At 42.9% G+C, this 15,799-nt stretch overlaps 1 protein-coding gene across 5 annotated transcripts in view; it reads left to right on the forward strand.

Annotated features, from left to right (window-relative positions):
• The first annotated feature begins 1,446 nt into the window (after positions 1 to 1,446).
• The window catches only part of REV1 (REV1 DNA directed polymerase), an 83,816-nt gene continuing 69,463 nt past the window's right edge, over positions 1,447 to 15,799 (forward strand). For 3 of the 5 annotated variants that reach the window (XM_057558248.1, XM_057558251.1, XM_057558252.1), the window contains exon 1: positions 1,447 to 1,669. Coding sequence is in view for 1 of the 5 variants with exons in the window: in XM_057558252.1 (XP_057414235.1) it covers positions 1,645 to 1,669 (25 nt within the window). In the remaining 4 variants the exon portion in view is untranslated. Of the gene's footprint in view, positions 1,670 to 6,678; positions 6,699 to 11,831; positions 11,921 to 15,799 lie in introns of those variants that run through there. The other 2 variants (XM_057558249.1, XM_057558250.1) reach the window with 2 other exon arrangements.

Here is a 15,799-nt window from a genome sequence, read left to right on the forward strand (position 1 = left end):
CAAATAGGAGAGAGTGCGAAAAAATTGAAATACAACGGTATTTTTTCCAGTAGAGTCCACAGATCGTTCTTCAATTTGAAAATCGAGTTTTGCCATTTCATGTTAGTGGAATACTGACATTTAGAGAGATGCATTAAAAAAACATAATTAATAAGGGGCTGCCACTGTTTTTCTGTGGCATCTCAGCAGATGATACCCTGATGTTGCAGCTGGCAACTGTTTGTGAGCCTATTGAAATGACGCCGTTTGTATTAAATTATGACGTTTCAGAAAAGCATGCAACGTGATTTTGTAGGGTTAGAGACAAGAATACTGAGGTTTAAGTGCATTTATAGAAGTTTCTAAAGTGGCAAAAACGAAGGGGCTCGAAAAAAGAAACAAAGTCATTTGAATATTCTCTGAATTACCAGTAAACAAGCCTCAGCTCTGCAAAATCAGTTTTGAAAAGAGTACTAATTGTTTCCTGAGCACTTGAAAACTCTTAAAGTCTCTCAGGTAAGGGAAAAAGGGGGAAAAGTGTCGAGCCTTTGCAGGGAGGTTCGCTTCATGTTTGTGCATTACAACAATAAAGACTATTATAATAGCGATGTGGGATCTCCGGGCAAACCGACATTGCTAAGAGGGGGAAAATGGTCCTTACGGAACAATTGTCTTTAGCCAGAAGGCCCTCAATTAAAATTGCATTTAAGCACACATAATGATGGTTTTTTGTTTGTTTTTACAGTAGTAGCAAATTGCTTTCGCGTGTTATCCCAGTGCTGCATGTGGGATGGGACACCTGCCGCAGGTTTACGAATATCCAGGTGCAATGCAGGGAGGGACTCATCGCGCAGGGAATGGTGTTCGCGCCCCAGCGGGAGCTGGCAACGCTTAAACCCCGCGGCGCAGCGTTCATTCCCACTAACCTCTGTGGGCCTTGATTCCGGTCGCTCCCTGACACAGCAAAGTGTCAGTTCACGTGTGTCCCTTCCTCCACTAGATGTCACTGTAAATCAACCTCTCGTGGCGGGGGACCTGGGTGTTTTACGGATCGTCCAGGGTTACTAAGCATGGTCAGTCCCTGAACTAGTGTCCTCCCGGACTGGGGAGTGCAGCGCGGGGCGGCGACTCGCAGAGACTAGGACAGCGCATCAACCCCCGCGGGAGGCGCGCAGGTCTCGGGGTGCAGGGCGGGCGGCGCGATGCGGAAGGCGGGCCGGCGCCGCGCTCCTCTCCGCCCCCGCGAGCGAGACGGTCACGTGCCGCGGAGGCGGTGACCCCCGCGGGCGGGCCTGGGAGGGGCGCCGCGCCCGTGGTTCGGGGTCGCCCGAGGCTAGGCGCGAGGCGGGCGCTTGCGCAGCGCGGGGCGGAGTGCGAGCCGGGGCCGGGACCGCCGCGGGCGGGGAAGGGCGGGGAGGAGCCTGGGAGCGCGCCGGCCGCCGGAGGGGGAGGGGCGGGGCGGAGCCGCGGCGCGCGCGCCCGTCGGAGGAGGAGGGACAGAGCAGCCACTGGGCGCGCTCAGGGCGGCCGCTGCGAGCGTGGGGCGAGCGTGGACCGCGGCGCGGCGGTGCGACTCCTTCCCCGGCCCTCCTCCCCGCCCCAGGCGAGGGCACCGTGTGGCGGCGGCGGGGCCAGCGAGGCCGGAGGAGGCGGCCGTGCCCGGGCATGGTGGTCTGGGGCAACGCGGAAGGTGAGCGACCCCCGGGCCAGCGGCGGGGGTGGGGGCGGGGTGGGACCGGCCTCGCGTCGCCGGGCGGCGGCCCGAGCGCGGGCGGCCTGAGGCGGGGCGGGGGCGGCGCGCCGGTCCGGCCCCCGCGGCCCTTGGTCTCGCGGCCTGGGCGGCCCGCGGCGCCCGGAGCGCGGCCGCTGCCGGGTTATGTAACGCGTGACCTCCCCTTCCCCCTCCGCCATGGCGCGGCCGGCCCGCCGCCCGCTCTCGGCCGCCCGCTGAGGCGCCGCGCCGACGACTCCCGCCCGCGGCCCTGCCCGCCGCGCCCCGCCGGCGGACGCCTCGCCGGCCTCGCTCGGACCGCGCCATTCATTCGTGCGCGCGGGCTGCCGGCCGGGGCCACGCGCTGGATGCTCCGCCCGTCCTCCCGCCGCGGCGTCTTCCCCGTGACCTCGCATCCCCCCCCCCCCCAACCTTGCCCCGCGTAGGATCCCGGCATCGGTGTCGGACTATCCGAAGGCAATTTTTACTCACTTATTTTTTCCTTGTTACTTATCTGTTGCCTTGATAGGCAGAGCTCCTTTCCCCAACTGTCCTGGCAAGTGCCCCTTTCCCACTTCACTCCTTGTGAAAATGATTCAGCACCTGTGCAGACGGAAAGGGGCATTTCCTTATATGTTTCCCTGCTCTTTCTACCGAAACCCAGTTTGTAAAGAAATACCTTAGTGTATCACTCATTAGTTGACCCCACCCCCACCCCCCTGATTTAAAAAAAAAAAATTGCAGGTGGTGTAAGCCTGCTGTTTCTATCTTTTACATCTTTTCAGGTCACGTCCAGCATAGAAATGGTATCATTTAAGTGAAAATAACGAGACTAGCACATAGCATCAAAGGGCTTGTAACTAACTGGTAAGGACTTGATGTAACGATTCTTAATTCTGTCTGTCTCCCCGGCCTCTCCACTATCGTCTTCCAGAATTAGCCATTTCCTCTTTAGGTTAGGACATAGGATAACCTTGGTTCTTCCTGTGGACTTCGCGGTAACCCGTCCTGTGGGGTACCGTTTACCTGCTTTCCACACTTCCATCTCAGCTTTCCCACGTAGCCTTGTCTTAGCCGGAGCAGATGCTGCGGGCGTGTAGTTCCCTCCCTGAACTTCCTAGACTCTTGGAAGCGCACCTAGCGTCCCTCTTTTTCCAGTGATCCTTCCCTGGTCTAGAAGGATCTCCATTCAATTCTTAGGCTGTTTATTTGCCACTTCTCATGTGTTATGATGATTATCTTTTTATCCGTATCCTCTTTTTCTCTATCTCCAGGTCTTTTGTGGGCAGAATCTGTGCCAAACTTGTCATAGAACATTACTCCTATTTCATGGTAAACAATATGTATTTAAGTTTTTCTTTTTAAAGGCAGGAATCACTCTTTTGGGGTTAATTTCTTTGAAACCTCAAGTAGTAAATACGTTTTCAAAATAATGTGTTTGAATATGTAAGATCACTCCATTTTCTCCAACCCCAACTGCAAAACTCAGATTCTGTGTAAGAGAAAGAAACCCGTCCCCACCAGCAACAAGCTAGTCACTAATAAGAGAGACTACGTGTAATGTATATTTTATAGTCCTTTCTTTGATAGCTGCTGTAGTAGAAAGATAAGAACTTAAGAGTTAGATGTAGATTAAAATTCTAGCTCTACCCATTATTAACTGTGTGTCCTTGGACAATTTAAGTTACTAATATCTCTGATTTTTTTCTCATTTGTATAACGAAGATATTTCCTACCTTGGGTAACTGAGGATTAAATGAGCTCTTAAATGTAAGGCATCTAGTGAATTCCTGGTATGCAATGGTGCTCCGTAAATACAAATTACCTTTGGTATACCTTTTTATTGCAGTTCACAGTCTAGAATGAGCTGAGATGTGCTGAGACAAAGCATGAGAAGAAAGCTAATCACAAGAGCTGATAGGTACCTCTTCTTGTCTCCAAATAAATGAACAAGCCCTAAACTAAAGAGCAGTAAAGCTCTTTCTGCTTCTCAAGAATGTATGAGTGTATGTGACATATTGTAATAAATCCTGGAGTATATTAAATAGAACATTTATAAATGAAGGAAATACCTTTTAATCTTACTTTCCTCCTATAACAGCTCCCACTAAAGCATTAATGTGGATATTAAAAAGAATCTATGGGAGATGAGGAAGGAGGAATATTAAAAAAGTCTTTTTCAGGGGCAATTAGGTTGCATGCTGTCCTTTTAGTATCTCATCTACTTATAAACTACGTGAATCCTAGTCTGAGTTCAAGTATGTCTCCCTTAGACTGTTGGAGCAGTGCCTTCCCCGGTGTCCCTATTTCTGTCGCTCCCTTCCCGACTGATCCCCACATAACAATCAGAGTGATCTTTTTAAAGACATAAATCATATTGTCACTCTCTTGGTGAAAACCCTCCAAAAGCTTCCTGTTAGCCTTAGAATTGAATCAGAACTTTTTGCCGTTTCTCGAACAAACCAAACTGTTCTTCTCTCAGGGGTGTTATGCTTGTTGTTCTTTTAGCTGGGCCACCTCTTCCTCCTGGTGGTTATCTTGCTCAGATGTCATCACGTCAGAGTGATCTCTTCTCTGATCCCTACAATAGAAGCCAGCCCCTCTCTCTGTCACTTTTGATTCATTTTGCTTTATTTCTCTTCATAGCATTTATTACGAGGCAGAGATACACTCTTCACTTACTTACCCGTTTCTCCCATAAGACTTGTTTGTTCCAAAGCCTCTCCCCCACTGGAGGGCAGAGGCCTTGTCTGACTTGTTCATGGCTCTGTCTCTGGTGCTTAGAAGGGTGCTTGGCACATAGTAGGTTCTCAATAAAATTTGTTAAGTGAATTAAGTGAACGAGTGGTATAGTTGATTTAAACATTAGTTCTGGAGTCAGACAGCCAGGGTCAGAATCCTGGCTCCTGCCATTTACTGATTGTGTGGCCTTGGGCTAGTTAATATCTTTTGGTGCCTTAGTTTGCTCATCTGTAAGATGGGACAATAATACCTACTTTATACGATTATGGTAAGAAATGATTGAGTTAATGTATATAAAGTTCTTAGAACAGGGTTATTTCACAGTTTTGAAAACCAGTACTTGAAATTAGCTTGGAGTATTCACTTAGGACTTTGTGTTTTTGTGTGAGATTAAAAATGCAAGCATTGAATTTTATCTTTATTACTTTCACTGAATTTTTCTGGCTACCAAAGTTATATTTATGGAACTCCTTTTTAAAATAAATACATTTTGTGGATGTCTAGAACGGATTAAAAAATAAACTGCTAAGAATGGTGACTGGTATTTGGTCTTAATGTGTAAGTCAGCTTTTTTATTCTTAGATCTGTGGAAGATGCTAAGAGTGATTATCTCAACAGCCGCCCACTGGAGTGGCTTTTATATATTTCCCTTTGAAGTTCAGCTAGAGATGTAATTGTGCTGATGAAAGGACTTGCTGGAGGCTGAAGACAGGAAAATCCTTGAGATACAGTTGAAGTATGAGCCCTGTAGTAGTTGGGAAAGGAAAGATATTTTACCATCTTTAGTGTGTTCAATTTCTGCCTTCTTCCATTATGGGTTCCCCACCCCCAAACTGTATTCGTAGAAACTAAGCTGCTTGTGGTGATTGCCCTTGCGTAATACCAGTTATTTTTACTTAGTCCACTTGTCCTTAGTAAAATGCCTCTTTGTAGGAACATTGTTTTATTTCATTTCTCAGTCTGAACTTTAGTCAATAGGATCCTAAACTTTGGGCCTTAAACCTAAAAAAAAAAAAAATCAAAATACTGTGCTCTGTGTAACATTTGTTACAAAGTTTAATAATAATTGCTAAATCATTAATATTTACTGTGTGTCAGGCTCTTTGCTTAGTGCAGGGTCTCATTTAATCTTCACAACCACCGGGTCAGGTGGACACAGTTTTAAAGAAACAGATTTAGAGAGATGATGCTACTTGGGCAGGTCACACAGGTGAGAAGGAAGCCAGGATTTCAGTCTGCTTCCACCTGATTCCATAACCCAAGGTCACAACCACTTTGCTATGAGGCAGGTAGAAACAAGGTTTCTGTTTGGAAACTTGCGTTGTGTTTCATCAGGTTATTTGTATGTGTTGTTCTTCTTGACTACTGGCAGTTTTATCATTTTATGGCTGTTTTTTTCTTTTCTTTTTTTTTCTTGTTCTTTTTGTTTTTTTGGCTCTAACTACTACAGATCTTCCACAACTTACAATGGGATTACTTTCCAGTAAACCCATCATAAGTTAAAAATGTTGTAAGTAAAAATGCATTTAATACACCTAACCTACTGGACATCATAGGTTAGACTAGCCTACCTTAAACGTGCTCAGAACACTTACATTAGCCTATAGTTGGGCAAAATCAAGTGAGACAAAGCCTATTTTATAATGAAGTGTTGAACGTCTCGTGTAACTTATTTAATACTCTACTGAAAGTGAAAAACAGAATGGTTGTAAGTGTATCAGTGGTTCCTCCTCCGGATCGCATGGCTGACTGGGAGCTGTGGCGCTGCCCCTTCCCAGCATCACAAGAGAGTACTGTACCGATATCTCTGGCTCCAGAAAAGATCAAAAGTCAAAGCGTGGTTTCTGTTGAACGTGTATCACTTTGGCACCACCATAAAGCCAAAAAATTGTAAATCGAAGCATCATAAGTTAGGGACCATCTGTACTATACTTAAATGTCTGTATTTTTTATGAGTGTGAAACATTTTAATAGGTTGATGACATGCAAAATCATTTTTTCCTTATTAAATCATTAAAAATAAGTCAGCATCATGTGTGTCGTGGTAGGTCAGCTTTGTAATTAGTTTGAAAAGGTTTTGCATAAAATAGATGTGATGCCTCAGATTTAGGAAAACATGAATGTCTTTAAATTTGCTTAAGGCTAAAAGAAATTTCAGGTAGCAAGTAAATACATGTGTTTCTGCTGATTATGGAGCCAATCTTTATTATTTTTGTTTTTAGTAAGTAAGGAAGGACTCATTGGTGTGCAGCTTTTTTACACAATGGTAAGTTTTAATGATTTTTGACATCTACTTGTGACACTTTAAAACTTTGAAGAATATCTGAATTATGAGTTGTTGACTTCTCAACACTTAAGTAGATTCAGAATGCCAGTGCTAGGATGAACCCTATAGATTCTGTAGGCCATGCCCCTGTATTTTCCTGGAGGAAAAATGAGACCCAGAGAATCATCTGATGATCAAGGAGAAACAGGACCAGAATCTAGGGTTTTGTGGGGTGGGTTTGTTTGTTTTAATACTTTAAAGCCATTTTTTTCTCTGCTACACTAAACTGCCCCCTTCATCCGGCAGGGTAAGACCAGTGTATGCTTAGTATCTTATGTTCAAGAGGTTAGAGAATTGAGCAATATATTCATGTAAACTTGTGATTTAAAGTCATGAGGTTTTTTTTTTTTTTAATCATTGGCTTTAAAGTAATAGAAACGATTCTGTAATGTAATTAGAAATTATGCTTTTTCATTCACGTAGGCAAGTAACTGTCTTATGCACATAAGATGGTTTGACAAGCTTTTTAAAGACCTGATCTTTCAAGATCAGATCTTGTGGCTTTATCCTTAAATTAAAAGATTAGTTAGGGATGGGCAAAAAAGTTGGTTGTGATGTGAACCGTTTTTACTTGAGCCCAGTATCTGAGTAACCAAAATGTTGTCTATTGCTTTCAATCATGCCTGATCAGAACCAAGACTAAAATGAGCTCTTGGGAAGTTTAGTCAGAAAATAGTAGCTGAATTTTACATTTTCTAAACTCCATCATTTCTACACTTGAGATTGCTAATATGTTTTTATCATTTAGGCACTACTCTTAGTTACGTAATTGAAATTATGATTTAGATTCCTTACTCTTAAATGCTTTTCATCAAATTTCTCAATTTTATCTTATAATAAGCTGTATTTCTAGATGACTTACTGGCTATTTTAAGCCTTTTTTATATAAATTTTTAAATTTATTTGTTTGTTTATTTTTGGCTGCGTTGGGTCTTCGTTACTGCACGCAGTCTTCTCTAGTTGTGGTGAGCGGGGCTACTCTTTGTTGCGGTGCGTGGGCTTCTCGTTGCGGTGGCTTCTCGTTGTGGAGCACGGGCTCTAGGCGTGCGGGCTTCAGTAGTTGTGGCACACAGGCTCAGTAGTTGTGGCTCGCGGGCTTAACTACTCCAAGGCATGTGGGATCTTCTGAGACCAGGGATCAAACCCATGTCCCCTGAATTGGCAGATTCTTAACCACTGCGCCACCAGGAAAGTCCCTATTTTAAGCCTTTTTAAAAATTTAAGCTGGACGATCCTGAATTTAAAAAATATTTTAACAGTTTCTTCTTTAACGTTTTTGAGAGCATAACCAGAAAAGTCCCTTACTTTTTCTAATGCTTTATGCCTTAAAAAGTGCTTTCGCTTGACTTTTTCTCATTCAGCTGCCATAGAGTCCTGAGAGGAGAGGTAGGGCAGTATCTCCTATTTTATAGGCACAGTGTGATTCTGGCATTAACCACCCAGTGTTAGGACAGACGTCACAGGTTAAGGGCACAGTCCACCAGACTCCCCTTACTTCAGGTGCCAGCTGCAGGCGCCAGGGCTTCCAGGCCACCTGCACTTCTCACCAACTGGCCACATAATTGGGAGTTCCCACAGCCCCCTCAGATTTGATAATTCGTTAGAATGACTCACAGAACTCAGGAATGGGCTGTACTTAGAATTATCATTTTATTATAAGGGATACAAACCAGAACCTGCCAAAGGAAGAGATGTGCAAAGAGAGGTCTGGGAGGGTCCCAAACATGATGCTTCCGTGTGCTCAGGACACATCATCCTCCTGCATCGGTTTATGATTACCAACCAGGGAAGTTCACCCAAGCCTCAGGGTCCAGGGTTTTTATTACAATGGCACGATTGATTGAGTCATGGGCCACAAGGTCGAATTTCATCTCCAGACCCCTTCCTTTTCCAGGAGGTCAGGCTGATAGCATGTGGCTCAAAGCCAACCCTCTAATCACTTGGTTGGCCTTTCCAGCATGGCTAGCCCCATCTTGAAATGAGGGGCCTACTGGGAGTCACCTGTTAATAAAAGATGTGTCCTAGGGGTCCACCATGGATAACAAGGAGACTCCTATCAGTTGTGAAATTCCAAGCGTTTAGAGTCTCCCAGGAACCAGGGACAAAGGCCAGCCACACTGTTCATTAGAGAACAGTAGCTGAAGAGGTGAGAACAGATGCACAATTGTTACAGTTCAAACTAGAACACACCTCTGTAGTAGTAGCTCGGAGATCTCCAGTATACTAAAAATTAGAGCAGGTTGCATTTGAATATATTTATGTATGTAGAAAGATTGCCTTCTGTTGAAAATTATAGCATTTTTTTTTTATCGGTATAATAGTATTTGAAACGTGGGTTGATGTTCATTTGAGTGAAATATCTTATTTACATAAATTGTGTTGTAGGTAGGGTTATAAACTACATACTTTTTGGTATTTTTTTTAAAAGCACAATAATTTTGGCTCAAAAAGTTTGATTTTGGTGTTTCTTTTTGAGCTTGTAATTTTAGGCTTAGGTTATTACTACTGTTAACTGAAAGGAAATCTAAACTTAATGAAGGTGGAGGTGTTGATAATGTATTTGTTGTTAGAGCTGTAAAAATGTTGTAGTAACTTAGTTGCCACTTTGAATTTTAGATCTTGAGGTGAAGTTACTAGCTGTTCAAGTTTAATGTTTTTTTGCATATTGTTTATGCCCAGTAGAAAATCTTACTTCTGATTGTCACTTAAAGGTTATTACATTCTCTTGGAGCTCACTGAATGTTTCTCAGAAATAGCGTCTATTAATTCAGGCATAGAGTGCTAAATAAGGATGACTTCTAAGTGTCGAAGAATGTAGCATCTCCTTAAAATGTCATAGCATCCTAAAAAGTAGTGGGGTTTTTTTTATTGTTGTTGTTTTTAATATATGATAGGGGGTTCTTGGCATGAAGCAAGGGAAGAGAGGCCAGAAGGTAATGCAGTGGCAGTTTCTTCAACATTCTACTCTATTTTCACTTGCAGTTACATTTACCATAAGGATTTGTGAGAAAAGAGATTCGTGACAGATGGAACTGATAGCAGATCTAGAGAAGAGTGAGTTTGACCATATTTTTTGAATTGCAGTTACTCAGAAGGAGTTGTTTTTAGTTGTATGCCACCATGTATGCCGGTTCACCTTGTGAGTTTGGAAATCTAATGCATCGTGTGGATGGAATACATGAGATGAGGACTCCTGCCGAGACAGGTTAATAAATCTTGGTGTAGATGAGGCTCGGGAGCCAGAACCTTTCCCACCTGTGTGCAGCCATCCCATCCCCCATCATTTATATACACAGGTTCACACTTCCTTTCCTGACTTTCACAAAGGAGGGTTCAAACTTCTTAGTATGATATTCGGGGCCTTCTGTTACATTCCCTCAGCTACCTTGTTAGTTCATCTATCACTGTCTCTGTGTCAGCCCCAGAATGTTGCCTTAAACATCTTTTTCTCTTTTATGTTTTTGCTCATGAATTTCCTTCTTCTTGAATTCACCCCCCTCACTCCCCTCTGCCCGTTCAAATCCTACTCATTGCCCTCAGCTCAGGTCCGCCTTTTCAGTGAAGCCTTCTTGGATCTCTTCTCCAAGGTGAGCTTTACTGCTGTCTCTGTGTTGTCTGTTGTGTTTTGTCAGTGCCTCTAATGTTGGCTCCTGATTGTAGTTCTATGCAAATCTTTCTTCTCTAACAGGTAACTTTGGATTGTGGTTTACACTTTACTCATCTTGAAAACTGCAAACTACAGTAAATACTCAGTGAATATGGAGTAACCTGTTAGATCAGACCTGGGATTTGGGGGGAGAGGGAGTGGGAGGCAAAGGACAGGGGAGATCTCCCTCCCAGACCAACTGGGGAGTTGCCTTTACGCCTGTTGTGAAATTCTTTCTACTAGTGCACACTGTAACAGCATTCTTTCTACATAGTATACTCTGTCTCATTACTTCTGAACTTCTCCGGTCCTGGTCTCTGTTCTCGGTGGCCACTCTAGGTACCCTACAGGCAAAATTGGTGGTTCTCAAAGTATGTGCCTCACACCAGCAGCATCAGCATTACCTGGGAACTTTTTAGAAATACAGATTCCCAGCCCCACTCCTGACCTACAAAATGAGAAACTTGGAGTTGGGGCCCAGCAGTCGGTTTTAACACATTATTGACCGGAGACATATCAGTACATTTTTAGAGAATGATGCAATTAACATCACCATGCGAAGTTGTTGGAGCTTAAAATTGATCAAGGGTTCATTATACAACTTATGACTGTCATTATCATTCACATTTTGCTCCTTTAGGTTTTTGTTCCAACCTTGTGTATATTATAAACGTAAAATTTTCAAAAATGACATATTGCAAAATTTTGAGTGAAGAAGAATTTTTCAGTGAATTTTATGCAGATAACATTCTCTGATTGTCCGAGCAATGTATATACTAATGTCTCAGAAGATGATAGTTCTTCATAATATAGTTCTGATTCAGACGATGTGAATATTAGAGCAACAAAAAGACAAAAAACCTTAGTGATTGATGCTGATACGGAAAGTGAAAATGAAGCTCACGATGCTGGAGAATGCTCCTTTTCTTCCACAGAAGAGTGGATTGAAGACAACATTTCACAAAAGTTAGAAGACTTTACAGGTGTGTCGGGTGTAACTATTGAATGTAATAACCCACAAAGTGTTAGTGAAATAACAGAATTAATTTTTGGCCAGCCAAAATAAAAACTGCCAGCCACGGGCATTAGATTCTGCAAAAATCCCCTGGTCAGTAATGAGTTTAACGAGCCCTCTAAGTGATACTGGTGAAGGCTCAAGAATGAGAACCGCTGCTCAGGATACAGCCCCCTCTTCTTTGATGTTACCTCCTTTATTCTCCAGCTGAGTTCTGTCCCTGTTTACTTCTGCTGTGGCCTTTGGAATCTTTGATTTATTGCAACCTTGAACTTTTCTACAGATAACCCTTTGGCTTTCCTATGAGACTGTGCTGTCTCTCCTTAGTGAAGATCACTGGCTTCTTACTCCTTCTTGTAGACTCTTTTTTTATCATATCATCTCCAGAATATTCTTTTCTTTTTCTCTGTAGCCTGATCCCTACTTTTGGACATGCTGACTTTGAGATGCACGTGGGACATCCTGGTGGAGATACTTAATGAGCAATAGGAGTTCATGAAGGTGAGGGATGGTGTTGGGAAGCCAGTTCATCTTGCCGCACCCTGGAAAGCCAGAGAAGGAGGTTCTTTGTACTTTATTAAAACGGTGTCTTCATTTTCGTTCCCATCTATGGAAATCTATAATTACAGGGAAGAAAATTATTAGTGATTCTTTTAGAACGCCTCCTTCCGCTTGTTTTCAAATGACTGATTTTGTTAGATCAGTCATTTGCAGCTGGGGAGGGGTGCGTATTTTCATTGTTATGAATAACCAAGAGGATAAGAGAGAAATTTGTTATATTAAATTGTTTGGGATAGAACATTTGCTTTTAATAAGATCAGCTTCAAACTGGGACATTACAGATGTTTGTTATGCATTTTCAGTTTTAATACAGGTTTCCCCTGCTACCTGGAAGTAGAGTGTTCCTGTGAAACCTTTCTTAAGCCGAAATGGCCAAAAGCAAAGAAACCATTACCGCAGGGCTCATCTAGCTAACGGATGCACAGAATAAACCAAGATAAAGCACAGATGCTCACAGACAGTGACACAGTCCCAAACCATGGGGGCTTGATGCTGAGATGCTGAGCAAGGTTCCCGGGCAAGGACTGGGCGGTACCAAGGTGCCCGGGGTGCACGCTCCCTCTGCAGCAGGCTGCTGTAAGACAGGCTGAATGCTGTTTTTGCTTTGCCCTTTTTGTTTTGTAAAAGTGAAAATCTTCTTGGGGTTTCTTTTGGTTAGCGGAAACAGGTACTAATGTAGGTCTTTCGTAAGAGCGAAGTGGTGCGAAGTAAGCTTTTGAAAAGTGGGGGATGCCTGTGTATCCAGACATTTTTCTTAAGTATCTTATTGCTTGTCTCTCCTTTTATTTCTGTGTCGTTTATTGAAATAACTGTCTCTAAGTCATAGTATGAAAACAATGAAATGCACTTAACGTTCATTAGGGTGCAGGCTAATCAGGTACCAGGGTACAAGGCTGTGACAGAGACTTGAGAGCGCAGTGATGCAGAGAGTGATGACGTAGTTCTCTCCCTTGTGATGGGGGTGGCGGTTCACAGCTGATGAACTACTGCTTGTTTTAGGTCATTCGGGGGCCCAGGTTCCTTCTGTTTGCTTAGCCATCTGCTAGGGTACTGTCCTTATTTTCTTGGTTGAAGCCAAGTTACCTCACAGCTGCATTCCAAAAAAAGTAAACAACTTCCTTTAAGGATAGATGGCACAGATTTTTGTATGTTACTCTGCTCGCATCTCATTGGCCAGAACTTAATCGCGTGGCCACTCCTGATTTAAAGGAGCTGAGAAAATGTAACCTCTTGGCAACCCTGCTCCCCACTAAGAGGGGTTGGAAGAGGTGTTCTTTTACTAAAAGAAAGGGAGACTGAACACTGGGGGACAGTTGTCATTCTGCCACTCCAGAGTTTGGGGATCCCCAAGACCACCCTCACGTTCAGTAATTCACTAGAAGGACTCAGAACTCTTGAAAGCTGTTGTGCTCGTGGTTATGATTTATTGCAGTGAAAGGTTACAGGTTAAAAGCAGCCAAAGGCATGGGGCACACAGGAGAGGTCCACGTGTGGAACTTTGAGTTGTCCTCACCACAGGAATCTGGGATGGAGGTGACTTCTGTTAATGACAACTGACAATGCCCATGAAGTATTGCCAACCAGGGGAGCTCACCTAAGCCTTAGTGTCCAGGGTTTTTATTGGAGTTTGGTCAAATAGATGAGGTTGACCTTCCGTCTCCAGCCTCTCAGAAGGTTGGTAGTGCATGGTCCGAAGCCTCCACCGTAAATCACAAATCACGTTGTTAGACTATCTGGAGTGACTCTTAGCCCCTAGATAAACAGACATTTGTCAGGCAGGGCATTCCAAGAGCAAAGGCCAGACCCCTCTTTGAGCAGGGTTAATTCTTTACTGTATAGCCATGTCTGTGCATAGCCTTTGATTTTTTTGACAGAGTAGCATAATACGTGTACTTTTATCTTAAAAGCCTTTTTAAAAAATGGATAGATATATAGAATCATACATTTAAAAAACTGCAAGAGACTAGAGTTTGTCAGGTCCACCTCTGTACACAAATGAAAGAACTAAGGTCTGACTGCTTAAAAGGTCAGTTAAAGCTGGTAGTGTCTCTGGGTCTCTACTTCTCATGAATATGGACATGTACAGTTGGGGTCTAGATGCAAGCTGTTTGTTGGACCTGTTTTCCTCCTTAGTCCTTCTGTCACATGTATGGCAGCTACTGTTTCTGACCCAGACAGGTGCTAGGGTCAAAGCATCTGTTTTGTTGAATTGTATTAGGCTAGTTCAATTCAGTAGGAGTGTTCTTTTCAGAAGTTTATTATACTGATAGCATTGTTCGTTTCTCCACTGAAGATTTGGAGACATAGGTTTGTACAAGATAAGTGTGATTTTGTACCACAAACCGGCCGTGCTGCCTTATCAGATATTTTATCTTAGCTCTTCTACCCTAGAAGGCGCCTGTGTGCAAAATAGCTAGTATTTGGCCTGCCTACTCCATGGATGTGTTGTCAAGATAAATAGGATATGTAAGGACCCCTTGGAAAAATAAAAGCACTATGGAAATGTAAGATATAGTGGTGTGTTGAAATTTTTAAAATTTAAATGTTAAAAATTTAAGGAGTACTGAAAAAAAGGAAATGTAAAGTGTCAGTCAACAGGTGAATTTTTTAAAAGAAGGTGGGAATATGGTAATTTCCCTTCCCTTTTCTGTTTCCTGTATTTTCTCAGTTTTCTGCGGTAAACATACAGTGCTTTTATAAATCGAGAAGGAAAAACTATTTTTGAAAAGGAACACTTAGCAAGACTGAATACTGAAAACACGACAAAGCAGTGTATAAACACAAATCATAAATTTGGAGGATAATAGAGAATGCCTCAAGAAAAGATAGATCAGACTCAGTTCTAGAAAAGGCTTATGTACCCACACATATAAGTTGTTGTTTAGAGAGTGCTGTGTATATTGTAGCCCCTTTTATTTGGTGGGTTAAAGTTCTTTGAAGTCTGTGTTTGTTTGGTGTTGATCAAAATGGTATTATATAGTACAGGAATTGTTTAACTGTGCATAAAAAAATTGATAGTAGGAAAATGCTTCAGTATACTGAAGGTGAAGAGACCAGGTTAAAAAAAAATTTTTTTTAAGGATTCTATTAGACTAGGAATACTATTTGGTCTAAATATCTTGACATTTTATTTTTATATGTTTTTCAAAGGTATTTTAAATACATGAAATACATGCTGTATTACGATATAAACTGTCAGAGCGGTTTAGAATTTCTAAAAGCCAGTATATGGTGAAGACAAAAGATTGTTACAAAGGCATAATAATGCCCTTTACACAGGTGTCTGACTGTTGTTTTTAATACCTTGGTGAAAATCTCTTCAAAGTCAAAACCTGACTAGTATGTAGGTGGGTCTGGAAGAAGGTTCTGCTTCCCTGGGTTTTGAAATTCAAGAATCTCCATTGTGCTCTAATAACTTCAGTGGTCTGAGAACTGTAGCCTTAGACAATGATGGTCTCTAAGGTTGAACCAAAACAAAACCTCGAAACAGCTGTTTATCTGGTGTTGAAGCCTTTAGCATTTAAGGACAGATGAGAGCCCAGTGGAGCAGCTTTGTTAAACTTTGTCAGTGACTGTGTCCTAGCACTTTGTTTACTTTGTCAGTCACTCGTGAGGACGATACTTGGCCCTAGTAAATCAGTTTTGCGCATGGCCTCCCACTGCCCTCCCCAGGAAAAAATCCGAGATGTGCTATACAAGTGTCCTGGAGAAGAACAGCCTCCTTCTGAGCTTTGTGTCCTAAGTGGACATCCCGGTTACCCCCTTCCTTGCAACTGGCCAGTCCCTGTGAACCCAGTTGCCAGTGTCAGAGTCCTTTTT

Source organism: Balaenoptera acutorostrata, chromosome 12, assembly GCF_949987535.1.
Source record: "Balaenoptera acutorostrata chromosome 12, mBalAcu1.1, whole genome shotgun sequence".
Taxonomy (NCBI): Eukaryota; Metazoa; Chordata; class Mammalia; order Artiodactyla; family Balaenopteridae; genus Balaenoptera; species Balaenoptera acutorostrata.